General features: G+C 40.6%; 1 protein-coding gene across 1 annotated transcript in view; it reads left to right on the plus strand.

The window, feature by feature from the left end:
• The window catches only part of DOCK7 (dedicator of cytokinesis 7), a 163241-nt gene that overhangs the window by 35408 nt on the left and 99889 nt on the right, over positions 1-27944 (plus strand). The window contains exons 10-12 of the mRNA XM_015415227.1: positions 1666-1808; positions 9332-9425; positions 12866-13028. Coding sequence (XP_015270713.1) covers positions 1666-1808; positions 9332-9425; positions 12866-13028 — 400 coding nt within the window. The remainder of the gene's footprint in view (positions 1-1665; positions 1809-9331; positions 9426-12865; positions 13029-27944) is intronic.

The following is a 27944-nucleotide window of genomic DNA, read 5'->3' on the forward strand; positions in this document are numbered from 1 at the left end:
ACTCTTTCCTTCCTTCGTTCCTTCTCTCTACTCTCTCACTCTCTTTCCTTCCTTCTTTCCTCCTTCTGTGGACCAACTCTAGTGAGAAGGGGTTTAAACTTTAAACCCCTTCTCTCTTTGCTCCCCCCCCCCAGGGAAGGGAAGGGGAGGCTTTTGAAGATGCCTTTCCCCCCCTTTTGCTTCCCCTTCTGACATCACTTCCAGTGATGTCAGGGGGCGTTGCATATGCTAATGAGCTATTATGCTAATAGCCTAGTAGCTCATTAGCATACTGTATGCTAATGAGCTCCTGCAGCTCTTTTTCTACAAAAAGACCCCTGGATTAACAAATATGTGGACAAGGATGATCTGGTAGACTATATATAGTTGAACTTCCAGAAAGCTTTTGAGGGAGTTCCTCACCAAAGGTTCATGAATAAGCTGAGCAATTGGGGAATAAAAAGATTGTTCCTCTTGTGGATTAGAAACTAGTTAAATGACATCAGCAGAGAGTCGAAATAAATGGACAGGTCTCTCAATAGGGAGAAGTAAACAGGTTCCACAGGGATCGGTATTGGAACTGGTGCTATTTAATTTATTTGGAATCAAGGTGAGCAGTAAAGTGGCCATCTTTGCTGACGGTGGAAAATTATTCAGGATGGGGAAAATCAGAGCAGATTGCAAAGATATCTTGGGGTCATGGTGGCTAGTTCAATAAAAAGGCAGCAGTACCTCTTTATTCAAAAACTAATTAACTTGTGAAATTCTCTGCCATGGGGTATATTAATGGTCTCTATAGTTAACTGGTTTTTAAAGGGGGTTAGACAAATTCATTGAGGATAGGTCTGTCAATAGTTATTATACATAATGACTAAATGGGATCGCCATGTTTAGAGGCAGAGTACAAATAACAATGCCTTTCACTGTTACTGCATAGCATACACTTCGCTATAGCATCTAGTATGGGCCATTTTGGAGAAAGGTTGCTAAGCTTATGCTGACCCAGTAAGGTTTCCTCTGTGAACTCAAAGAAGGGTGGTTTATAAACCGAAATTATAAATCAATCAATAAATATTCTGTTGATTGCCACAAAGTTTAGATCAGTTTTGTAACAAAATATGTGTTTATCAGCTTGTTCCACTTTTTCATCCCTTCTTCAGGCCTTTGTAATAGGGTGAAATGAACAGGACAAGCCTGTAATAACAAATAGGTTTATGTTTCAAGGATTTTACTAGTAAACCATCTGTTATTCTCTCTAAAACCAAGCTGCTAAGTCTGTGAGAATGTTACAGACTGATGAGTATTTTCCAGAGGAGTAGATTAATCGTTGTGAACTGCACAGCTCATCTGAAACCACTGTTCAGCATCTTTTGGCCCCCCACCCTTTCCCAAACTGCCACCTTCATCATTTTTTTCTCAGTAGAAATACATAAATCTCCACATGATAAAGACTTTTATAATAGGCACAAGGCACTGGGGTATGGTTGCTGTGAAAGAAGCAGAGATATTCAGCTGTGCTTCATGGTTTCCTAATGCCTCAGGAGTGCTATTGTCTTAGCATAACCACCTTTTCTATCTTGCTTTTCCCATAATTTCAGACAGCAGCAGTTATCTTCACATGTAGTCTTCCTAAAATAAATGTCATTTGTGTGTGTGTGTTGTTTTATTTTTCCTACTTTTTTAAAGAACGCAAAGGATCTTGGTCAGAGAGAAGAAATTCTAGCATTGTTGGTAGGCGTTCTTTGGAAAGAACCACTAGTGGGGATGAGGCCTGCAACTTGACAAACTTCAGACCAGCTACCCTCACAGTGACTAACTTCTTTAAACAGGTATTAGACAAACTATGCTCACAGTGCCAGTGTGGTACCACTACCATGGCACAGGGTTTATATGTATGTTTTGGCTTAGAGTGCATAGAGCTCTATTTATAAATGGTCCAGTCCTGCTTTCTGCCCAGCCACAATAATTAAAACAAATCGAAACTGCTTTTTTAAAGAGCTACTGTTGGTGGGAGGCCATGAGATGTGGAATTTGTTTCCCTTGGACACTTCCCAAAGCTCAAGTCTTTGGGAAACATAAGATACAATTGTTTGGAATAATTTTGGTTAAGCTAGTATGCAAGAGAAGTTGTTCAAACACAACAAGTTAGCAAATACGATTGATTTACCAGCACCTGTGTTTAATGTATGTTTAATCTTTTGTTATACCACCAGGCTTTCAGGATAGAAGTGTTAAAATTAAATAGATTCTTCTAGTCAGGACAGTTGGCTAGATGGTAGTGGAGTTACTTGGTCAGGGACAATGATGCAGGCATGTTCTCAGGTTGTGAGAACATCAGGAGGAAGAGATGCCAGGTTACGATTTAGAAGTTCAGGACAGCATTAAGTACTGTCACCTGGTAAATCAGGTCATTCAGGGATAATGTATTAGCTCCTGCTGAGTTTATGCAAGGTTGACATTTTCACAAAATAATACTGTCACTCCTGATCAGCACCAGGGGCTGTTCACCTTAAATACCTAGGATTAGCATCCTGCTACTCCTTGGTTATTACAAGGAGGGAGGTGAAGCATTTAAAAATTGGAAATGGAGGTATCAATTCAAGATAGGAGAACTGAGACGAATATTTTCAACTGAAAATTGGAATGTACATTTGAAATGTACGTTTTCAGTTGAAATTCAGATGTGAGGTGTGTTTCCAAAGCGCTTCTATTTTAGTTTTTTCAAGTTCAAATTTTATTTTATATTAACAAGGGATTGAGGCTACTAATTGATGAATTATTGTAAATAAAATAATAATATTGTAAATAAAAGAATTTTTCTATAATAAAAGATAGCTATTATATTGACACTTTGATTAGCATAATTAGCAACGGCTAAATATTGTATGGCCAAGCAAGATTATTATTCTTTATCCTTTTTTAAAAAAACTCTCAATATGGATAAAGTAAGTACCTTTGACCTAAAATACTATATTCTAATTCCCATCATCCCTAAGCATACATAGTGCATTGTACCGGAAATATTTAGTACAGTAGTGTATAATATCTAGATGATAGGTAATCAAATTAAAAGAATATTGTGAACAATTTTTCTATGATGAAAGATAGCTATTATATTAACACTTTGATTAGCATACGTATCTGTGGCAAAGTGGTATCATACAGACTCATTTCTAGGAAAAGGAACAGAACTGTCTATTATTACCAGTTAAAATTATCACCGTTTTCAAGATCCGGTTCCGGTACGGTGCGGCGACGGGCAGGTTTCGGGTTTCTCTGAGCCGCCTGATCCCCCTTTGTCTCTTTTTGAGCACCCTGACGAGGGCTGGATTCCACTGGACCTCCCGGAGAGAGGACCGGTGCAGAGGGCTTTGTTTCAACCCCTCCTGCACGTGGCAATGCGGTGGAGGGGTGATCGTTACTGCCTTGAAGCAGGAGTGTCGGGAGGAGTGTAGCATGGCTTCCATGTTTGCAACTAGCTGCAGCCTTCCGTTTTAAACTATGTTTGGATTACAATATTTACAGCAATGCAGAAGAAGAATAACCCTTCTTGAACCTATACGATATCGTGGTTTGTGAGTATGCTTGTTTTCAAACCTAACAGAAGAGACGAACCTTTATAAATTTACACCGGATCTTTGTGCCAAAAAATGGAGTCGATTAGCAGCCAGAGAAGGAATGGGGGAAATATTTGTATGAATGTTATTGTTCCTTTTATTGCGGGGTAAAAAAAATGGTAGGAAAGGACTTACAACCATACATGATACCTTAGATGGTCATTAAAAACTGAGTTATTTAAATTGAAATCAACTGTGTAACTAAAATGGCACCTGCAGAGGGAACAGAGGAAGAGGAGATTGATGATAATATGCAAGTGGGAGATTTTACTGTGGAATAATTTTTGAAGTTGCTGAGAGAGGGAATATGAAAAGGTTTTGAGGCAGCTTGTGCCAATATACTTGAAAAATCGCAGAATGTACAATCAGTTATGGAAAATGATGAGGAATTGATACAGGATACACAGAGTGATAAAGAACAACAGGCTTGCCAGTTCAAGGAGTCACTTGATGATATCCAGCCTGCACCAATTATAGATGTGGAAAAGAAAACAATGAGAAAGTCCTATGTAAAGACAGAGCTAAAGAAAAAGAGACTGCAAAGAAGTTTCTGTAGAGAAGGAAGAAAATGGAAAAAAAAGAGACCAAAACGATATGCTTGGAAACCCAGGACTGAAGATAAAATATAGGACACAGAGAAGCTGAAATATAGAGAAGGGAGCCTAGAAGTAAAGTTGTGTACATACAAAGAGAGTATACATGTGGACTCATTGAGGCTAAAAATAGGTTACAAATTCACAGGAAAAAAGCTAAGATATATAAAAGATGGAATGCTATTTTTGCTGATTCTTGTTTAATTGGAAAAATGAAATCATGGTTCCTGCTTTAATGTGATATTGATGATTACTCACTAAGGGATTTTTTCTTTTCTCTTCTCTTCTTTTTCTTTTTCTTTTACTTTGTTCACTTGCTTTGACTCTTGTTTTTTCTTTTTGTTTATAAATTGATTTTGTTTAAGAGAGAATTATAAAGACAAGTGCTGTATAGAATGTTGAAATAAGTAGTAATAGCAATGAAAGAGGATTAATTAGGGTCAAGTAATGGTTGAAATAAATTAATAGGGAAGAAAGTTTTTCTCCTTGAGATATACTTATTTAATTAAGTTGAAACAACTAGTAAGATATTGTACTATGCTCCTGTATGTAGTGAAAACTTGGAAAAATAAAGTATAGTCTTTTAAGGAAAGAATCAAGTTATATGAAGGGTGAAATGTTATTGTTGATTTATAATTAACAAAAAAATTGCTTCTTGCCTTTTGTCTTGTGAGATATAGTAATAATAAGTAAGATAAGGTAATATAGCTTTAAACGTTTTGAAAACCTGGATAAAAATGGATAGAAAGAATTTGAATAGAAAGTGTAGATTAAAATTAAAAAGGTGATAGAAATGGATTTTTATTTATTAAAAATTTACAGGATAGTAAAGAGAGAGGAGGTTTTGCTCTGCCCAACTGGCAGCTCTACTATTTTGCGGCAGCAATGACATGGATCAAAGAATGGGTTGAATTAAAAGATGTGAGAACTTTAACGATAGAAGGAGCGGATTTGTCAATGGGATGGCATGCGTACATATGGTACGGAAAGGATAAAATCCATGCCAGCTTTCATACAAATATAATAAGAAGTGCCTTGATGAAAATTTGGAACATAATAAAACACAAATTTTACATTAAACCCCCCTTATGGATATTTCCACTGGAAGCATTTACAAAACCAACACTGATAACAGAAGAAATTAAAGAAACATATGGCAATCTACTAAATAAAAAAGTAGAACTGAAAGCAGATGAAATATTAAAAAAACAAAATATACAACTGTCTTGGTAGGTATTAAATATAATAAAAGCAAGATACATGCTAGATAAGAAAGTAGGCTTTTACACGACCCTAAATGAAATGGATAAAATCTGGCTTTCATCCAGCGATAAGTTAATTCAGAAAATATACACTAAGCTATTAGAAGAGGAACTCCAAGAAGAAACTATTAAAAACTCAATGGTAGCTTGGATAAAAGAGTTAGGATACACATTAGAAGCAAATCGCTGGCAGAAAACATGGAGATCAATAAAATATATGACAGCAACGGCATACAAAGAAAATATTTATAAAATGTTTTACAGATGGCATTGGACTCCTGTTAAAGTTGCCAAATGCTTTCCGAAAGCTTCTAATATATGTTGGAGATGTGGACGAAATATAGGATCATACCTCCACATATGGTGGAGGTGTGGTAAAATACAATCCTATTGGAAAAAAATATATAAAATCTTTTTAGAGATATTTAAAGTAAACAACCCCCTAACGCCTGAATCATACCTGCTAAATATGATTCCGGATAATATAAAAAACCACAAGCATATAATAACCTACATCTTAACAGCAGCAAGAATTCTGATAGCTAAACGTTGGAAGTCAAAAGCCATACCATCCATAAAAGAACTCAAATGCAAGATTCTGGATATAGCGGAAATGGAAAAACTGAGTTTAGCATTGAACAATAAACCAGAGGATATTTTCTGGAACAGATGGAAGATTGTCTATGACTGGATAAAACACAAGAAGAAGGTATAATATTGAGTCAAAGCTAGTTAAAAATAACAGATTAGAAGTAACAAAATGGACCATTATTTTAAAGAAATGTATAAACCAAAAACTGATCTATGTATATATTTATGTGAACTGACCGTCTGGTGATTCCAGGTCCCCGAGAGGTAAAGCTTGCTGCGACAAGGGCCAGATCTTTCTCAGTGGCGGCCCCTACCTGGTGGAACGAGCTCCCGGAGGAGATCAGCGCCCTGTGGGACCTTATGCAGTTCCGCAGGGCCTGTAAGACGGAGCTCTTCCACCAGGCTTTCACGTAGGGGCCGCCACTGCCACCACCACCAATGGTGGCAATACCATCGAGATCGGGAATTGCCCTTGGTAGCCCATGTGGCAATGAGAACTATGCGGCAATGGGAACGGGATTAGCACGAACCATCTTCTGGACAGTGGTACCCCAATGGGGCTGCTGGAACATACCATCATAACCACTTAAGACCATCTTGATAATGAAAGCACTTTGTTGTTGTTAGTAGTGTTACCCCGCTTGCGGGGAGGGCGGGGTAAAAATGCCTAAATAAATAAAATAAAAATAAATAAATAAAAATGTAAAAATAAATTTATAAAAAAAGAAGAAAGAAATGGATTTTTATTTATGATGGGTTCTAAGTTATTTATAAGTTTTCATTTTCCCATATTACATAAAAGAATGATATAGTTTCTATGGAAGTATAATGAAAATTAAGAAGGGGTTGGAAATGTTTATTTTGGTAGATGTAACTTATTTTGGGGAAAGTGAGTATAGAATCTCGGTTATAAGGAAATATTCATAAATGAATTGGAAAATAAAGATGCAGGAAACGTATGGATTGTGACAATGAAGAGTAATGAAAAGGGATAAATATGTATAGTTATTGTATGAATAGTGGTGAGAACTTTACCTAAAAACTATAATGTCTGTTGTGAAAAGATAACATTAATTTGAAAATAAGTGTGTAGCTTAACCTTAAAAGGTGTTGTAGGAATACGTGTTTAGTTGGGAAATGATTTACTTCTGTCTTCAAGAAGCAATTTGTGTTGCTTTAAGTAGAAAAATTAAGATTGCTGGGAATTAAGATTGCTGGGAAAAAGATCAACAACCTCAGATATGCAGACGATACCACTCTAATGGCAGAAAGTGAAGAGGACCTTAAGAGCCTCTTGTTTAGAGTGAAAGAGGAGAGCGCAAAAGTGGGCTTGAAGCTCAACATAAAAAAAAATAAGGTCATGACATCTGGCCCCATCACTCCTTGGCAAATAGAAGGGGAAGTCGTGGAAGTAGTGACAGATTTCACGTTCCTAGTATCCCAGATCACCACAGACTGTGACAGCAGCCATGAAATTAAAAGACGCCTGCTCCTTGGGAGGAAAGCGATGGCGAACCTAAACAGCATGATAAAAAGTCCACATGGTCAAAGCAATGGTATTCCCAGTAGTCATGTATGGCTGCGAGAGTTGGACTATAAGGAAGGCCGAGCACCAAAGAATAGATTCTTTTGAACTATGGTGCTGGAGAAGACTCTTGAGAGTCTCTTGGACTGCAAGAAGATCAAATCAGTCAATCCTAAAAGTAATCAACCCTGACTGTTCCCTGGAAGGCCAGATACTGAAACTGAAGCTCAAATACTTTGGCCACCAAATGAGAAGGGAGCACTCACTGGAGAAGACCCTGATGCTGGGAAAGATTGAAGGTCAAAGAAGACGGGGACGGCAAAGGATGAGATGGTTGGACAGTGTCATAGATGCAACGAACATGAAGTTGAGCAAACTTCAGAGGACGGCGGAAGACCGGAAGGCCTGGCGTGATCTGGTCCATGGGGTCGCGAAGAGTTGGACTCGACTGTGCGACTGAACAACAACAAAAAGTTTTTAACAAGGTAGTCTATGTATATGTTTGGTTTTTGTGTTCATGTTTTTGTGTCAATGTGGTGTGTGTTTACTATTCATAAAACTCAATAAATATATTATATAAAAAAAAGATTATCACCATTTTCTACTGTTCTCCACAGTACCTACAGGACGCTCAAGGATATCACAAAACAGACTCATGAGAGAGTGTGTTAATATTTTCATCTGGGAATCTGAAATGTTACCTCTGCATAGCAGCTCATAAAATTTGGCTACAATTTTCAAAGCCACTTACTTTGGGGTATTCTTGCTGAACTTTCAATGATGTCTTTTTGCCTTGTGATCTGATTGTTGAAATATAAAGGAATAAAAACTGTTCCTATTTTCATTTTGTTGTATTAGCGGGATCTGCCATATTTTTTGCAGACTAATGGTTCTGATTCTTTTCATACATAATGGGGGGAGCACCTGTTAAACCAAAGGGAGCCATACAGATAAAATCAATTGTGAGGAAGGACAGCAAGACAATCCATGGGTGTCTTTGATCTCAGCTGATGGAAAGGGAATTACTTATTCTGTTCCTTCTCCTATTGAAATTACAGTTACTTCTTCCTGAAGTCTCCACTTTCTTGGCTTTTAACTGTACCTTTTCAGCTACTCCTGCTTCCTGGCTCATTAATAAGCCTTTGCTACACAGCAGGCCTCTACTCACAGATATCCTATTGTTCATGAGGAGGCCTCCTTCTGAAGATAGGAAATGATGTCCTACCATCTCCATATCTGGGCTTCCTCTCTGTACTTGCCTCTTTTATTTCCACTTCCTTCCTCTGTGTTTCTGGGGGCTTTTGGCAAGGTGGGTGTTCCTCTGAACTTCCAATGTACTATGCTTAGTGATGCTGGGAATTCAATAGGGTATTTTAGGCCAAAGGTTCTTACTTTGTATATAGTGAGATTTAAGAAAAAGGATAAAGAGGAGTCAGAGCGATATAGTTCATTTCAATTCTAGAGGAGAATATAGTGGTAATGCCTTCTTTTTTCTGTTTTTTTTTTTGCTTAAGGCTAATTAGAGCCTATTTAAAATGCAAACAAGAATCAAATCCACTTTCATGAAATTATAAACATACTATAACTGAAAAAAGAGTGAGCCTAATCAGATTTGTAGTGTATCACAACCACATGGTTATTTTATTATAGAGACAGTCCTTAAAACATGGAACATATGGGAAGGCAATAAGAAATGCCAGAAGAAAAATATTTGTTCCAAGTGCACAGCTGAAATTATTGCATGTCTTTATCGTTAATTAACAGGAAGGTGACCGTCTGAGTGATGAAGATCTGTATAAGTTTCTTGCAGATATGAGAAGGCCATCTTCTGTTCTACGAAGGCTGAGACCCATTACAGGTATTCTAGTGATATTGCTGAAGAGATTGAGAGACAACTAAGTGATAAAAACAGGGTAATTTCTCTCGCTTTAAACTACTTCTGTCTTGGTATTCAACACCATCAGATGAATTATGGATAAATATGTGACATGTGAATGACTTGCCTGAATTCCAGGTTTGGGGCAAATGGAAAAGTTAGTGCCTGATTTGTCCATGACCTACAAGGACTGTGCTGTAAAAAATTACATTTGAAATTAGATTCATTCTCTGCTATGCTTCTGAGGCCCATAATGTAAATTTGTTTAAATGACCAATTCCCCAATTTTTTGTGTGCATGGTAATCTTTTATTGTTTAGGATCCACAAGATTTACTTTGAAGTCTAGTCTGTTAGAACCAGACTGTATGTGCTTTACAAGGTGAAAAGTACGCAGACAGATGAGTGATTTCAGCTAACGTACTTTATTTCGTGAGGAACAAGACAACTTTAGCCGGCTCGCAGGCCAACTTATATTCCCCGAGAAACCACCACCTGAAACACACACACCCCACACCACAATAGGTTATTTACAGTGGCCGAGAGTCCCACAGGCTCTCGGCCGGGAGCCTAGCCCTCTGATTGGTGTGGGCTAGGATCCCCATAGTCCATTGTTAGTCTGAGCGAAGCTTGAGGGTTGCGTCGGACCGCATGGAGCCCTAGCCTGCCATGCGGTCTGAACTGGATACATTACATCAGGTTTTCTGAATCCTACTTGCAATACTTTTGTGTTTGTGGTCCTGTGGATATATTGCAATAAGGTCTACCAATGTAGTTCCCTCTGGTTTCTTTTCAGTGAAAACACCACTGCTTACCTTACTGTTTAAAGTGCCAAATTGTCTTGATCAATTTCCCCCCTAAGAGTTAATGTGGTTCTTTCAGAGTTTAAGATTGCCAGCCCCCCCCCCCAACCAAGGAAGCTTAAGCGCCCAGTTCAGTACTTTTCCCTCTTAGTCCTTCAACACTGCTGCATTCCCTCTGCCCACCTTTCTGCTTTTTGCATGCCATGGCAAAAGCTACTATACAGGAATGAGGCTGAGATTAGCAGCTGGGTCAGACCAGTGTGGTTAGTTCAGCCAGATTTTCTGGAATTAGGTGATTTCTTTGGTTCAGTAGGCCAGACTTCAGGGAAGCAATATTAGACAAAAGGACAGAGTTAGGGGAAGCAGAGTGAAGCAGGTTTTGATTTGTCGGCAGTAGGCTTGGCACAAAAGGCTTTTCCAGGAATTTGGGAAAGAATAGAGAGATATCCAAAGGATTTACTGCTTTACGCAAATAAAACACTGGGTATCTCTTGCCTCCAAACCTGAAGAACTCTCTTCCTGTTTCCATTGTGGCCACAGTCTGATAGTGTTTATTGAATATTATTAATGCTATCAGTCTTTTATCCAATGGGATGAAAACTGAGACTTTTCATGAGATGGTGTAGGAATATTTGAAACAGAAAAGAAGTCAAAATCATCTTGGTAATATATCCAGCATTATTTTAAGATTTTTGAAAATCCATTTCAGATATAGAGAAAAATATTTTAAATAAAAAAGCAAGTTACAGAAATAAACGTTTTTAAAAGAAAGCAATGACATTATCTCCTAATTTTTCTAGTATTTACTAGACAGTTGCCAGAAGGTGAATATATTATAACTACAGTTTTAGCTCATAAAACAACCACTTTGCTGCTCAAGATTTCAAGAGAGATATCTTAATGTAATAAGCCAGTCTCTGCCTTAGTAGAGAGACCCTAACATTTTAACTACCCACCTTCCTCCTCCACTTCCCTATTCCTCTTTAAACGCATTTAAAGACATCCCACATTTGCAAAATGGAAATGATCTCACAAATCATGTGGTTTCTTGAGGAGGTCTTGTTCTAATTTGCATGGTCAGGAGGGCAACAAAATTATTCTCCTTTATACCACAGTTATGTTGATGTTAGCTAAAGAGGGTACAAGATTAGATGCCTAACAAGAAGATTTAGTTAACACTTCAAAAAGTGGATGCCTTCAAAGAAGTTATTTCAAGATAACTGGAAGATACCTGTTCACTATGGGAAGGTCATTTACATCTGACAGACACTTTTCAAGGCTCCTAAACAAATGAGATATCTTAGAAGAGAATGAGTGGTAGTTAATTTAAATCCACATTCTCCAGGACCTCACTGAAAGAGCAAGGCTGCGGTCACATTGGAAGCTTGGCGTGATCTGGCGGCTCCTCCATTTGCAGTGGTTTAAATTGTCAGAGGAAGGAGTGACCAGACAGCACACCCTGAAGCGGCTTCACTGCATGCTTGCCCTGTGGTCAACCATTCAGATTATTGCTACGGGGCAACCACAGAGTGCGTGGTCAGGTAGCTACTTTTTAAACATTTATCTGTTGCATATGTGCATAGCCACTTAATCAAAGCACCGCTCCATTTTGACAGCTGGAGGAGGCTAACTCCCCCTCTGAAAAAAACTCATCTTCTTCCTCTGAGGTGGAGGACATCTCAGTGGGTTATTCCCATGATCCCTACCGAGATGTCCTCCAAACCTCAGAGGAGAAGGACCCTTCACGGTAAGTGCCAATGGTCGTTCTCCCTCTGAGGTGGAGGGCATCTCAGTAGGAACCATGGGAATAGCCCACTGAGATGTCCTTCGAACCTCAGAGGAGAAGGACCCTTCATGGTAAGTGCCAATGGTCATTTTCGATTAACCCCTTTCCCACCCTGTGTGGTACAAAGCTGTAGCCAGAGGAACCGGCATGAAAGAAGACAAAAGAGGCTTCTCAGCCTGCCCTCCCCCCCCGTTGCCTCAGAGGACAGCTGTAAGCTTGCTGGTGTGCATAAAGATGTGGTTACATGCACATCACTAACTGACTAAAAAAAAATCCAAGGAGCGGAAAATGGAACAGAGCAATCAGACTTCCCAACCGGATTGAACTTGCACTACGGGAGTTCAGACATCCGGAAATGCGGGGTGAAACTGCTGATATCTGTAAACACCGAACTTTCCCATGTGCCTGATTACTCTGCTTCCAAAGTGGGGCAGAAGGGGGTGGTGACGACTGGCACATGGAAGGCAAATGTTGCTGTCTGATCATGCTCTTTAAATCCACAAAAGTACCACAGCGATATCATTGCAAACTGCTCATGTGACCGCAGCCCATATTAGAAGAATGGCCAGTTCCTTACCCAAAGCACATAGAACAAATTCTAGTTTCTTTAATTATAGCTAGGATTTCCCCAGAAATTATTAATTGTAATACCAGTATGTCATGAGATACCTGCCTACCTACAAAAAGCCATGTTAGTCACTGGTAACCTAAAAAAGAGTAAAAGACTCAACTTGTGTAAAGTTTTTTTGTTTGGTCTCCATAAAGTGATGGTTTTCTATTACAGACAAGTGGCTGTTTACAAGTTTGATTGTACTAATAATTTCTCTTGTCATAGCCCAGTTGAAGATAGATATTTCTCCAGCTCCAGAGAACCCACATTACTGTCTAACTCCAGAGTTACTGCAAGTAAAACTTTACCCTGATAGCAGAGTTCGCCCAACAAGAGAGATCCTGGAGTTTCCTGCAAGGGATGTTTATATTCCAAATACAACATACAGGTAAGAGTAAAAACAGGTTTTTAATTTATAAACACCCCAGTGAGAAGGACAGGTTACACAGAGGAAGATGAATTTGTTCAGAATAATGCCCTTCTAGTAATCACCTACTAAATAGTTTCAAGGGGATTTTTAAAAATCCAATTAATTAAATACACAATACGTAGCAGTCTTCGGTTTTCTTCGTTCATTTATGGAACTTTTCAGTACACATGCCCAAGACCACACAATACATATTAGTTAATGAGATCATTGTTAGCCACATTGTTCACACAATCAGAGGTTTAGTTGTGGTAAAAATGTCTTCAATTGATATTTATAGGACTATTTATTTATTTATTTATTTTATTTTATTCCACTTATACCCCGCCCTTCCCGCGTACGGGCTCAGGGCGGCTTACAACCACAAGGCACAACGTGCGATAAAAAACAATAAAACAATTTAAAACAATCCACACATGGGACACGCCCAAGGATCCCAGTGTGTGTGTTTTGTTTGCTTTAATTCTAGGTTTATATGATGGGTCTTTAATGAGAATTAGAAACAATGTCTTTTTGTTTAACTTCCTTCAAATAGTGGAAATAGTCTGCTCTTTTCCCCTCTCCTTCAGTCTCGATCATCCTTTGATAACTAACAAGACTCAATAAGTAAATAGTATGGGGAGGTAACTACACCATGCTAGATGAACAAGTGCCACTCTTGCTCCTCACAATAGCAGATCAGGCTTTGAAGTGTTCAATAGACTTTTTTTTTTTTAAACAGAAATTTTTACTGTATTTGTTACATCTATATTCCTCTATTCCTTCGGGAAGTGTCTACAATGCTGTCCACTAGGGACCTCTACTCCAAATAACTTCCTACTCTAATCAAACAGTCATCTCTTTTTCTGAGAGTTGTTTTCCTCCAGATGAAGCATCCTCATTTGCTTCTAGAGACTTTTCTCGTATACTTATTTAAAGCAGGAGTCAAGTGGTACCTTAAAGACTGAACTTGTTTTGTCAAAGCTTACCATGAGGTGCTTTGGAAACTGTTGACAGGAACTGTAATACAGACTAGGATACAATTACTGCAATGTTTATCTGATCTCTTCTTTAGGTCTTCCTCCCTCTATTTATTTATTTAATTTCTACCCTGCCTTCCCTGCAAACGGGCTCAGGGCAGCTCACAAAAAGGGCACCATGTGCCAGTATAAAACAAGAAAACACATAAAACACATAAAAACAACCATTATCAAATAAAGTGCTCAGCGGTGTTATTAAAGCATTCAGTCAGAGCAAGATGGTAGCCTGTAGATGAAGCTCCAAGCCTGATTCAGCCATGTGGTCAGGTGAAGCACTGTGGCTCGATCTTGTAATGGGCCATCCCAATACCCCATGTTCCCATTTGGTAGTTGGTGGTGGTGATGGTGGTGGCTCCTAATTGAAAGCCTGGCGGAAGAGGTCTTGCAGGCCTTACGGAACTGTGAGAGGTCCCGCAGGGCCCTGATCTCCTCCGGGAGCTCGTTCCACCAGGTAGGTGGCCACATAGAATTCCCTCTTAGCGGCCTTGGTTGCCATCTCATAGTTAAACTATTTTATATGAATTGCTTGTGTTTTATGTATATTGGTTTTATTGCTGTTGTAAGTTGCCCTGAGCTGCCTAGGTGGGAGGGCAGGATAAAAGTCGAATAAATAAATAAATAAATCTCATAAACGTCCTATAAGATGCTCTTGTTGCCTCGTCGTGGGCATGGTGCCTCCGTCTGAGCTCTTGCTTCATCAGCCACAGCTCCTGGGTATATCAGGGAGCCAGCCTAGAGCGAGCGCGCAGAGGGCGGCGGGGACCGATCTCGTCGATGGCTATGGAGAGCCGGCTATGCCAGTCCTCCACAAGTTCATCCAACGAGCCGCCAGGGGGCCTTGGATCCTGCAGAGCCATCTGAAGCCGGTCCGGGTCCATTTGGCTCTGCGGGCAAGCTAAAATCTGCTCGCCGCCTAAACAGGGTCGGGGTGCAACATTCAGACAGGCCTTCAGGGCAAAGTGGTCCAACCATGATATTGCTAATACAGTAATCATGTCCACTGTTACTCCAGCCGCAAAGATCAAATCGAGCATGTGCCTGGCCTGGTGAGTGGGGGCCAATACGAATTGGGAGAGTCCTAGTGCCGCCATGGACGATACTAGGTCCGCTGCCTGACTGGACGCCACGTCATCGGCATGGACATTGAAATCATCCAGGACAAAAAATCTATGGTGCTCCAATGCCCAGCCTGATACAGCCTCCGTCAGGGACAGCAGGCTACTGGCTGGTGTGTTAGGCGGTCGGTACACCAGCCAGATTGCCAAACTCTCCTCGGCCTCCAACACCAGGCTGACACACTCAATGCCGGTGATCTCCAACTGTGGAAGCACCCTGAAGGAGTAAGCCTCCCGAATGAAAATAGCCACTCCTCCCCCCGCCCCCTAGTCCTTGATTGGTGTAGGATCAAGAACCCTGGTGGGGCAAGTTGGGAGAGAGCTACGGTCTCCCCATCTCGCACCCAGGTCTTGGTCACGCATGCCAGGTCCACCTTTTGTTCTAGGAGACAGTCCTGAAGGATTTTCAGCTTCTCAGTGCCAGGGCAGGATAAAGGAGCTGTTTGTCCGGGGGGTGGGTGGGAGGATGAACATGAGAACTAGGGATGGGCATAAACTGCATTTTTGCAGTTCAGTTCATGGTTCGTGGCTGAACCAAGAACCAATACACCAGTTCATGAACTGAAGCACTTTGCATCGGTTCGTGAGCCTATGAACCCCTGCTCTCTGCTCCCCATGGCTTTTTGTGGGAAGCAGAAAGTAGGGTTTTCCAAACAGTTGAGCGACAGGGACCACTGCTCAGCTGTTTGGTTTAAATAGATCTGAGCCAATTTAACCCTTCTTTCTGCACCACGCAAAACGCTCTGGGGAGCAGAAAGTGGGGTTCAAATGGCTTGGAGCCATTTAAACCAAGCAGCTGAACACTGAGCTGTTTGGAAACCCCTGCTTTCTGTTCCTCCGGGAAATCAGTGGCACCATTTAAACCAAACAGCTCAGCTGTTTTTCATGAAGAGGTAAAGCACGTAAACCCCTGCTTTCTGCTCTTCATGAACCTCTACAAACTGCTTCAAAATTTGTGGAAGTTTGTGGCAGTTCTTCACTTTGCAAACATGGTTCACAAACATCGATTTGTGAACCATGAACCAGCCAAAATTCATGATGAACCTTAGTTTGTCAGCTGGTTTGTGCCCATTCCTAATGAGAACTTCATGGGAACTACTTCAGTGCTAGTGTACAACCCTATATTACATCCTTAGCTTTCAACAAGAAAACCAGTGTCCAATTTGTACACGGCTAGAGTAATATAAGATGGTATCATATTGCTCCTGAAATGTCTAGATAGAAGAGTCACATGAGTGGATGAATGATGTAATTCCTTCTCATACCACTGTCTCCCTTGCTGACCATTGATTAACTTGAATATTGAGGTGATGTGACGCTAGAATTTCTTGGCTATATTACGCATAGCAGATCCTTTACTAAGGGTCCTTCAGATAGAATATGCTCTAAAGCAAAAGGAGCTCTTTTAACGCTTATGTGCTTCTATCAGCCTTTCTCCAAAGGTTAGTGCATCAAACAGTACCCTCTACCAGGATAATGACAGGAAATCAAGGCGAAAGGCAGTTTTTTTCCTCAGGGATGGCCTCTATTTATAGAAATGCACACATCAGTAAAGATTGGAAAGGGCTACCCTTCCTTGGTATTTAGCAGTTTAATACAAAGAACCCCTGAAATAATTCTTTACTTCTGAATAGCCTTCTCTAAAACCTGACTTTTCTTTTGGGAGCAGGCCAAATTTCTTGTTTTTCAAGGAGAAACTTAATAATCTTCAATGCCAAATAGCAGAGAGTTTGGAAGGCAATTCCATGTCTCTTTTCAACCTACCTGTATATTTTTAGGGATAAGGGCAGAAGGATAATAATTGTGGTCAACCAACCATTGGGGCATGTGCAATAAATCAATGCAGGTAAAAAGTCTTTGCAAGGACACAGTGCTTCCAAATAATATATGTATAATATACACATGAAATCTTTATGGAAGGCCTTATTGTATAACAGAGCTGCTAAAAATGTGGCTTTTCAAGATACAAATGGTAGGCCAGTGAAGGGAAATTGAATTTTCTTTTTTTTCCCTAATGGTGATAGATGCAGTTCATTAAAGCTTGTGTTATTTTGAAAAGGAAAAATGTCCTTAATCTATCTTGGGTATATCATTGGTATGTCAACCCATGGAGCAGTTTGTTTATTTGGTGAATTTAACTGGGGTAAGCAGAGGATGATCCCCAATAAATTTCCAAGTTTCCGCCAGCATTAGAGGGGTTTGAATATGGTACATTGTTTGGAGTAATCATCAACAGTGGTGATCATTTGATACTTCATCAATGATACAGTGAGAAGAAATGAGGTTCAGAGGAGCTAAGCAAAGGCAAATATACTTTTATACAGCATTTAATTCATCTTTGGAAGTCTGTCTGAGAATATTGTACAGGGGAACAAATATCATTGGATTATAAAATACTTGAGGATAAGGCTGTTGATGACTATTGGCCATGAGGGTCAAAAGTGTAATTTCTATTATCACACGTGATACCCATCTGGCTGATGGACCTTGGAAGTAGCAACATGGGCTGGTCAACGTTCCCCCTTTATGAACTTAGCTGAGACATCTGATGGTTGATTGGATATAAAATGGGGTGAAATGTTGGTCTAATAGTTGATCCAGCGTTGCAGTTTTTATATACTTAAAGTGAATTAAACTGTCAATCTGTGAAGCCGCTTTGGATAGCAACAGAGCCAGAGACCTTGTGAAAACGAGCAAGATAAGAACTGTGTATTTAAGCTTAAGCAATGAAAGTGCAAGATATTAACATAGCATTAAGAAAGCAATTATGTTGCAAGTAGTTCAAGGCATTTCAGATGTTGGCCATATTCCTTGTTAAACTAGTAATTTCTGATGCTTTATCAATACTCTAAATGCATTTTCTTTAGTGCATTTAATAGCCCTTTTTCACAGTCCTTCTTTTCTAATACTAATTAATGTAACACTGGAGCAATCCATCAATCCACCTAGTTTTGCCTGTGCACAACCTTCATTTACTTTAATGTGGCCCTGGGAAAGTCATGGATGTTTCAGTTTGTCCTATTTTTAGTTTATTTATATTTATTGTTTATGTATATCTATACTAGGAATAAGTCTTGTGGAAATAAATACAATGAGCTCTAGAAAGAGGCTTTGGGCAGGTGCCCTGGCCTTGGGCACTCAGCGTCAATTTGCTGTGGTGACTTCAGCAGGGTATAATGACACAGAGCTTACCATTTTCTCCAGGGGAACTGATCTCCGCCATCTGAAGAACAGTTGTAATTCTGAGTTACCTCCAGCCCCCACCTGGAGATTGGCAACAATGGTTCCCCAGGAGGAAGTGGCTGGTTTAGAGGGTGGAGTCTATGGCATTGTACCTGTCTGAGGTCCCACCCCTCCTCAAACCTCACCCTCTCCTAGCTCCACCCCTCAAATCTCCAGGTGTTTTCCAACATGGAGTTGGCAACCCTATTTTCTTCCCAGCCAATCATCAACGTACCATTATCTGCCCCCCTGACTTCAGCTTTCCATCTCTTCCTCCCTCCCTCTGGTAGAGCAGTTGTAATTCTGAGTGATCTCCAGTCCTCATCTGGAGATTGGCAGTAATGGTTCCTCAGGAGAAAATGGCTGGTTTGAAGGGTGAAGTTTATGGCATTGTACCTGTCTGAGGTCCCACTCCTCCTCAAACCTCACCCTCTCCAGGCTCCACCCCTCAAATCTCCAGGAATTTTCCAACCTGGAGTTAGCAACCCTATCTCCTTCCCAGCCAATTATCAACCTACCATTATCTGCCTCTCTGACTTCAGCTTTCCACATACACACCCCTACAGCCTGTACCCAGCTCTAAAGCCCTAACTGCTACGTCATGCTGGCTGTCATAGGGTCATCTCAGCAGAGTATAAGGCCACAGAGTCCACACTTTTCTCCAGGGCAACTGATCTCTGCCATCTGAAGAGCAGTTGTAATTCTGAGTGATCTCCAGCGCTCACCTGGACAATGGCAGCAATGGTTTCCCAGGAGGAAAAATATAGTATTTCTCTGCAGTGGGGGCCAAAGCAGCTTACATCATTCTCCTCTCCCCCTTTTGATCTTCACAATCACCCACTCAGCTTCCACAGCAAAAACACTGAGGTCCAAAATCACCCACTCAGCTTCCACAGCAAAAACCTGGGTCTGGCAGATCCTACTCTGAGTGCTAGCTTCTACACACTGGCTGTGGTATCGCCTGGTTATCACAACTGAACTCCAGACAACAGATCTTTCTCTCCCCCTGGAGAAAATAACTGCTTTGGAAGGTGGACTCTATGGCATTCTGTTCAGCTGAGGCTGCTCCCCTCCCTAAACTCTGGTTTCCATAGACTCCACCACAGAATTTCACAACCTGGAGCTGGCAACCCTAGTCAGGACTGGCCCCAATGAGTTTTCTCCCAAAGGCCAAAATAGGTGTGGAAAGGGTCTCCTTCCCCTGCCTTTTACTGACAGAACCAAGCTTGGTTGCCTAGCAACAGGCACTGAGGGGAAAGTAGGGCTGCCAGCTCTGAGTAGGGAAGTACTTGGAGGTTTGGGGGGTGGATCCTGTGGAGGGCAGTGTTTGGGGAGGGAAGGACTCAGCAGGGTATAATGTCATAGGGTCTACCCTCCAAAGCAACCATTTTCTCTAGGAGAACTGATCTCTGTCATCTGGAGATCAATTGTAACAGCGGGAGATCTCCAGGTCCCACCTGGACATTGGCAACTTTAGGGGAAAGTCAGCCACGCAGCAGGAGGTTGAAGAGAATGGTTTGACCGCCACTGGCCCACCTTAGTAGCCATCCAGCCATGGTGAAGCCAAGCAATTGAGACAGCCGTTTTCGTGGTTTATTCTGACAGGAAAGTGGCCAAGCTGGCAGTGGGCGGGGGAGAGGAGTGGATTCAGCACCCAGCCAGTGGCACGCAAGTACTCTTGAGTGGTGCTTGATGGGCCAATGGCTGATGGAGCACACTGCATAGCTAATAAGAGAGCTGGAAATGGCCACTACGTAAGGGAAGTATATATATAGGATGTTTGGTCAATTTATACCTATTCACTCATTTAAATGACAGCAAGATACACTGTTGATTAAAAATGTAACTCTGCCCTGTTTGCCCAACCTTGATGGTTTAAGATTGGATAGGGATTTATCTTTGTCAGAGTCGGTGCATAGGTACATAGATCTCATATGCAGATTTATATTAGCCACTGGCTAATATTTGGCTGGGCTGATGAGTCACACCCACAGTGGTTTCAGTTTGCAAAAACAACCCAGAGGAAGGCTGAAAGCCTTCTTCACACACAGCATGGTTGTAGTCAGACTGTGGCCTTCCAGGTATGGAATTCCTGGTGTATGTGTGATCCAAAGTGCTCATGGCAGCCGAGGGTTTTGCAATCATCAGAATGAGCCCTGTGACACTGCTGACCCTCCCCATTACTGTCCTGAAAGCAGTATAGTTTCTCTATACAAATGAACTGGTCCCATTCTCTTCTTGGCATCAACTAATGGGATAGATTGGGGAGCCCATGGTGTGCTGTCTGAGTTATTGCTCAGCCTAGGCTGAAGTTCTCCTTTCTTCCATCTCATTAATAATAATTGTTTTCATGCTTTGACCTGATATCTCTCTGTGCTTGGAAAGAAGTTGTTTGTGTTTTATTGAGTAAAATTTAAGTAAAGCTGTTCAGTCAAAATTTTCAAACTCTGCAGGATGTAACATCAGTTTGGTTGATTTGAGAAGGTAAGATCTTCCTTTGTGAGGCTTCCAATAAAGCCCTCTTTTCCTTCTTTCTAGTTTGCCTTTTGAAGTTGGCTTGGTATATTTTCCATTCAGGTTTGTTTCTTCACATTTGTCGTGCCACCAACCACCTGAAAATAAGATTAAAAGCTCCATGTAATTCCAGTTTGTGATCACATGAGCTAAGGCAATAGTCCCTGAAGCCCATTTAGGCAGATGGGACTTTCATGTCTGTATTGGGATTTCTCTCTGTCTTTCAGCGGCAGTTTCATGCACTGTGTTGCAGATCCCTTCTAAAGAACTTTGAGTTTCAAGGACGACTTGTCAGGGGGAAAATGGAATTCAGAAGCTCTGCTTTCTGCTCTCAGCAATGGGGGCCAAATCCTCCAAATATAGCCTCTTTGCAGAACTGCTTCTCTGGATGTCAGCATGAGTTTGGGGACCTTTACTTGAACACTTTGTATGGATGATTGCTGCACATAACAGAACCTACCTACCTAATTGCCAATATAGTTGGTTGATCAGTGCACCTATTACTTTAGCCAGTTGGTAACAAAACCACAATTGTGTGTACATAAATGCATGCAGTAGAGTTTTGATTGAAATACCTGTTTCCCAACTATTTATATTTCCTCATAAGTAAAGAAATTAATTCCTTTACACATTCCAGCAGTTTAGATACAAAGTGAGTGTGCCAGTATATTATTTTAGTTCATTTCCACTGCAATGTGATTGGCTCTAATAAATCTAGATGATTAGAAGGTCATGTAACCTTTCCTTTGAGGTTCAGTTTAACAGCAAATACAGCATAATAACGTTTGAGAAGAAAATAGGAGTGCTCTGGGTTACGCTGAAATCCAGGTACATGGAGGTTCCTGCCATGTTTCATTTGAAACCTCTGCTTAATCGAACTGTACAGAAAAGCAGGTCACCACTATTTGTTTTCTGTGCTACTGATTAACTGAGACCATTAGCAAAATGTTTTGCTGAAAATATATTTCTGTATCCTAAAGTTTGAGCAGGTAGTTTAGTAGAGAATAGAAATGTACAAAGAAGATTGACAGCTCTGACTGTTTCATTTTCAGGGCAGTGAATTTGATTACTTTTAGATATCTGGTTCTTATGACAAACTAACTGGTACAGTTAACTTAAATAAGCTACTGTTCTGATTATAAAAAAAAGTTAAAGCATCCATGTATTCAGAATATAGCTACCTGAATAATTCTCTGGACAGTTGGCGTTTCCTTCAGTGTTGTTCCCATGATCTTTTGTAGAGAATTTAACTTCTTTCTGTTCAGGCAGAGCACTGGGAATATTCCCAGTAATTTTTGCAAGACGGACTGCGTAATCTGTTTCTGGACCTCCCATTTTTAATGAGTACTCAATATAACGTTTGTTAGCTTTCCAGTCTTCCAACTCAATACGCAGGATGTAGTCAGTTTGGTCTACAATAGAGTGGATCTTATGTAGGCCTAACCAAAATTCCCCTGTAAATCCAAGATGCACAAACATAACACTTAGGATAGAGTGAACGTAATGTATAATCATCTACATGGATTTATTAATTCTATTAATTAGGAAGACCACTGGAGCCTTGGGAACCCTTGAACTTTGCAGATCATTTCTCCTGAAAATCTTTTTTGTTTATATCTTTTAGATTATGCACTAATGATCAATAAAACAGAAAATAAAGCTAAATTTAAATGGAATGGAACTTTGGAGCTTATCACTGCCTGCAAGGGAGGATTCAAGGCATACTTAACAAAATCATGTGACTGAATCTCTTTGATAAGTGAAGCAAGTGGCATATATAAAATTTAATTGCAGTGGAAATGAAGTGTCAGCCACAAAAAAGAAATACACCCTTAATAGACATTTTGGTAGTGTCACTTACTGTAGCGCCTTTAAATTTAGCATTTTATGTGGACTATGTGTGGTGCAACCCCCAGCATGTTTACCTAGAAGTAAATTCTACTGAGTCCAGTGAAAGCGTCTCACAGTCTTCAGCAATCTGTGCTGCTCTGCCACAGAAGTCCAGTGTTATCCAGATAAGGCGGGCCACAGGTGGACTTTGCCCTGTCTGATCGCTCAGGCACACTCTCATGTTGCCGGGATGGTCTGATCAGACCATCCCAACTCTGTGCCGTGTTTTTTTCTCCTCCTTCCAGTATGTGCATCATTGCATACTCCATAAGGGACCCTCAGTACGGCGGTGCAATTCCTCAGTTGCTCGTTTATGTGCAAGGAAAACAAATGGCAAAAAAAACCCCAAACCCAACTCACCCACAGTTGTATCTGATCACACGGTGACGGGCTGCACCTGCAGCTTCAAAGGGCTGTGTGATCTCACAACTGCGTGTCAAATGCCTCTGGAGGAAATAGCCTCTCTTCCCCTGCGCTTCAACTGGTGTGTGTGTGACCGCAGCCTAAGCCATTGACTTCATTGGTATAACTCTGTTTAGGATCGCACTGTTAATCAGCAATCCTGTTTTTCTGTTTTTTGTTTTGTTGTTATCCTGGACCAATGGAGTGATTCCAAATAGGATAATGTTTAGAAAAATACCTAGAAAGTATTGAGATGTTAACTAAGCCAGGGTGCTGCATTCGTGCTACAGATTGCCTCATAGGACAGAATTTCTCTCTTGTTTTACAATGTGTTATTCTGAACTTTGAGTTTGCTTAGGTAAGAAAGTGTTACCAACTTTCTTTCCAAGTCAGACTATTTCCCAAAGACCTGTTTTCCAAAAACATTTTATTCAATGGAATTATAGTCTTAACTTATAGTTTTTATCAGAACGTGTCACTTTGTCCTCTAACATTAGAAGGCAAGTGAGTTCATGTGGAAGAATGGACATTTGCATTGTATATACATTCTAGAAGAATGCCAATTTTATGTTTATAACAGTGTTGTAATAACAAAGGGCATCATTAATAGATTTTAGATGAGGGTAAGTGGTGGGGTGAGGTAATCACAGCATAGAAAACATCCTACAGGCTAGATGGCCCGTAGACAGTACTGAGGTTGATGGACCAAAGGTCTGATTGAGTAGAAGACCACTTCACATGTGTTCATATGAAAATACTTCTGCCTGAGATCTTGAAGAGTGCTACTTGTCAGAGGAGATATTATATGATTAGATGGACCAGTAATCTGAGTCAGTAGTGTGCAACCTTATATTTTCACAGGAGAGCATTATTCTAAAAATATAGCAACAGGTTTTGAGATCTGTCTAGCTGTTACGAATTTATAATTATTAATTTGCAATCATAGACGTTAGCTATAAGTCATTCAACTAGCTCTAATGTCTGTGATAGCAAATTAATCATTATAAATTCATACTTTGAACAGCTAGACAGATCTCAAAACCTGTTGCTATATTTTTAGAATAATTTTTGAATTAAAACTGCTATGCATAATTGCTGTTATATGTTGCCTGTTGCCCAGTCACACGTTGGTGCCACTTTGATTCCTGCGCCATCGTAGCACATTTGTTTTAAGTAGATTGAAACAGATCTTCGACAAAGTGTGCTGGATGGAATGTTCTTTGACCTGTGCCATATCCTAAGTGAATAATTAAGCAATGCAAATAGGTGCGGCTTCTCTTCACCTATTTATCTGGTGACATGGTTGGCTGGTAAAGTCTAGAAACTAGGTTTGGTACATACCAAAAGAAAGCAGTCTAGTTTAATAATCTCTGCATGAAAGCAGAATGTTGCCTCTGTCACTGCATAGCACTTAATTTGCATATGTTGTAAAGGTTCTTGAGTACAAGCCCTTTGCAAACAGTACTAGTTTCCCCACAAATTCATATAGGGAAACACGTCCTCCTTATTCGGCTGCATATCCAGACCAGGCCTCTAATAGCAAGTGCAAGGCTTAAATGGATTTCTCTTTGCTATTATGGAAATGCCCTAGAAGTGATTTACTTCTAATTTAATCATAGACTTTGTGTGGCCCATACTGCTAGGATGTGCTTACTAATAGACTTCTCTCATTGTGATGGGGGAACTTTTGTAGTTGCTGAACTTGAAAGTAGGCAATATCGCTTGAGTTAGGTAGCAGCCATGAGTACTCTTTTATCATTGCTAGAAAAAAGCTCTATCCTGAGGTCCTTGAGGCAGTCCTGTGCATGCAAAAAAGGCCTAACAAAAAGTAAACATTTAGGGAGACTGAGAGGCTGCAGAACTTTACCTTTCATTTTTAGCAGTTACACTGATAGATAATATAGGAATTGATATTGAATGGTTTGTCCATATATAACGTGCATTGGCTATATTCCTATTAACTGTACAGAGGTTGAGAGAAAATGCAGCGCTGTTTTGATCAGTTCTTAATGTGTTCCCATGCTTCATACTCCTGTGCCCCTATTTATGTCAAGGTTAGCCTACACAGGTTTTAGGAAGTGGTGCAGTCAGAAAACAATCAGTTTAGTACTGCAGTCTAAATAATTACATCTTAATAATTTAAGAGTCAGTCATAAAAATGGTTAAGCTCGCATCCAGAAAACCAAGCTTGGCTTAAAATTGACTGAATGATCCTCTATATAGAGAGAGCCAGTGTGGTGCAGTGGTTGAAAGTGTCACGACTATGTTCTGGAAGACCCAGGTTTGAATCCCCACTCTCCCATGGGAGCTCGCTGAGTGACCTTGCGCCAGCCACATAATTTCAGCCTAGCCTACCTCATAGGGTTTGTTGTGAGGATAAAATGGAGGAGAGGAGACTCACTTTGGGTTTCTATTGGGGAGAAAGGTGGGGCCCAAAATAAGGATATATTAAGCTTATTTGTGTGCATTAGTGTTTGCACAGGCTTCATTCATGTAGCATGTTGCTACATAAAAACCACTTTCAGTATCTGGGAACATTATGGAGCAAAGCATTTACCATCAAGGTTGCCAAAACCATTGATGTAACTCTCCCAGGTTTGGTTGAAATCTAGAGATCCATCAGCTCTATTTTGAATGACTGTCCATGAACTTTCTGAGGATAAAAAAAGAAAGATTAAATTTTAGGTACAGCTTGTATAGCTATATTTACCATTCACTTTGGATTATGTGACAAACATAGGGCCACCTCTCTGAATCCTGTTGAATCCATTATTCATGCAGTGATGTAAAGAAAGAAGAACGTATAGAATGTACTTTGCATTGATGCTTGCATGTGCATATTCATATTCAGTATGCTCTGTTCTTGCAATCTGAAAGAGATGTACTCTGGTATGATTATTTTATCGAGATATAACAAACTTGTCTGACCCATCTGTAACAAATGTTATTTATTTCTTTTTTCCTTTATTCCCCACCTCAGTGGAGACCCAAGGCGGTTTACATCATACACCTCTCCTCTGTTTTATCCTTGCAACAACCCTGTGAGGTAGTAAGGTTGGGTCACCCAACGAGCTTCTGTGGCATTAATGGGGATTTGAATCAGGGTCTCCCAGATACTAGTCCAAAACTCTTAACCACTATACCACACTGGTTCTGTTACTGACGTCAGATGGATTTTTATAGTGTAATCATCAGCTAATTTGTGTTAAACATCCATACAAATTATGCTAAACGGATGATACAAACACAGCTAGGGACATTAGCAAGATAACACAGCTGGGACATCAAGTATCATGTTTTTTGCCACAAGACAGATAAAACATGCACCAGCCAAAAGCTAGTATGCTGTGGATTTTAGCCAGGGGTCATTTCCTGCGGGAGCGCACAGGAGCAGAACTCCGATAGTAAGGAGCCCAGGGAGTGGGCACATGCAACAAGCCCCACCCCATGCTCCCAGCAGCCCTTAGTCGGGCCACAAGGAGCAAGAAGCAGCCAGGTAAGTTGCAGAGCCGCCCCCCCCCCCGGCCCGCCTTCAGGTACAAGCTCTCCCTCCTCTGTGAGGACATATCTGCACGTCCCGTCCCCCCAAATAGCTGGCAATCCAAATTAGTCCAGTGGAGTCTGAGTAGTGGGTGTTGCCTTCTAACACACTTCCGGTGATGTCAGGGTGTGTGGCATATGCTAATAAGTTATGCTAATAAGTTATGCTAATGAGCTCCTGCACCTCTTTTTCTATGAAATGACCCCTGGTTTTAGCCATGTTTAAGAAGTACATAATTAATTCTTCTGGGTTGCTTCCCAAGATGCAAGAAGTACTCATGTGAACCTTTACCTCTGTTTTCCACCACTACTTGTATTTTTCAAAAAGTACTCTTTCCTCTATTTCCCTGTTCTGAAGATACATGGATTCTTGATGTACATGGTCCCTGTTGGTGTTACGATGCCATAAAAAGCTTCAGTATGTCCCCCAACTGGAGACTAGTTTTTTCTGTTGCAGCTCCCTTCCTGGACTGGTGTACTAGTATGTAATCAACATATCTAATTCTCAACGTGGCCAGATCTGCAAATACCTAAATCGAAAGACTCAAGCCATGAACAAACAAAAGCACTAGGTTTGCAGAAAAATCTGAAGTGTTTAAAAAATTCCATTGGGGGATTTAGAAGCAGCACTTGTAGCTCTAAGAAGCAAGTGTCCTTTCAGTAGTTATTATGGGGATTTATAGGAAGCTTCAACAGTTTTGCCAGTCTTCAAACCTTGATTTCTGTCATTAAAAGGTAGGGGAAAGGGCAGGGAATTTCTGCCTAGGATCCAGGAGCCCCAAGTTAAAATCCCCACTCTGCTGAAGAAGTTCACCTGGTGAGACTAACCTACCTCAAAATTTTGTAGTGAGGATAAAATGGAGAAGACGATAGGCTGTTTTGGGTCCCCATTACAGAGAAAGGTGGGGTATAAACAAAATAAATAAATAAATAATAAATATAGCTGAAGTTGGGGGCAGATAAAAAGTAGGTTGGCTGGTGGTTGGAAAGGAGAGAAGGAAGGAGGGAAAGATGGAGCATGTGGAGCTTGCCAGGAGGAGGGAAAGAAGTACTTTGGGAGGGTTATAGGGGGAAGTGAGGTACCCCTCACAAGCCCATTGCACAATTGGGTCTAGGGGACAGCACTGTGCAGCTGAGCTATAGTTTTCCTGGGTAGAGGCTGCCAATGGTAGGGA

The sequence above is a fragment of the Gekko japonicus genome, unplaced genomic scaffold, assembly GCF_001447785.1.
Source record: "Gekko japonicus isolate JY-2015 unplaced genomic scaffold, Gekko_japonicus_V1.1 scaffold199, whole genome shotgun sequence".
NCBI classification, from domain to species: domain Eukaryota; kingdom Metazoa; phylum Chordata; class Lepidosauria; order Squamata; family Gekkonidae; genus Gekko; species Gekko japonicus.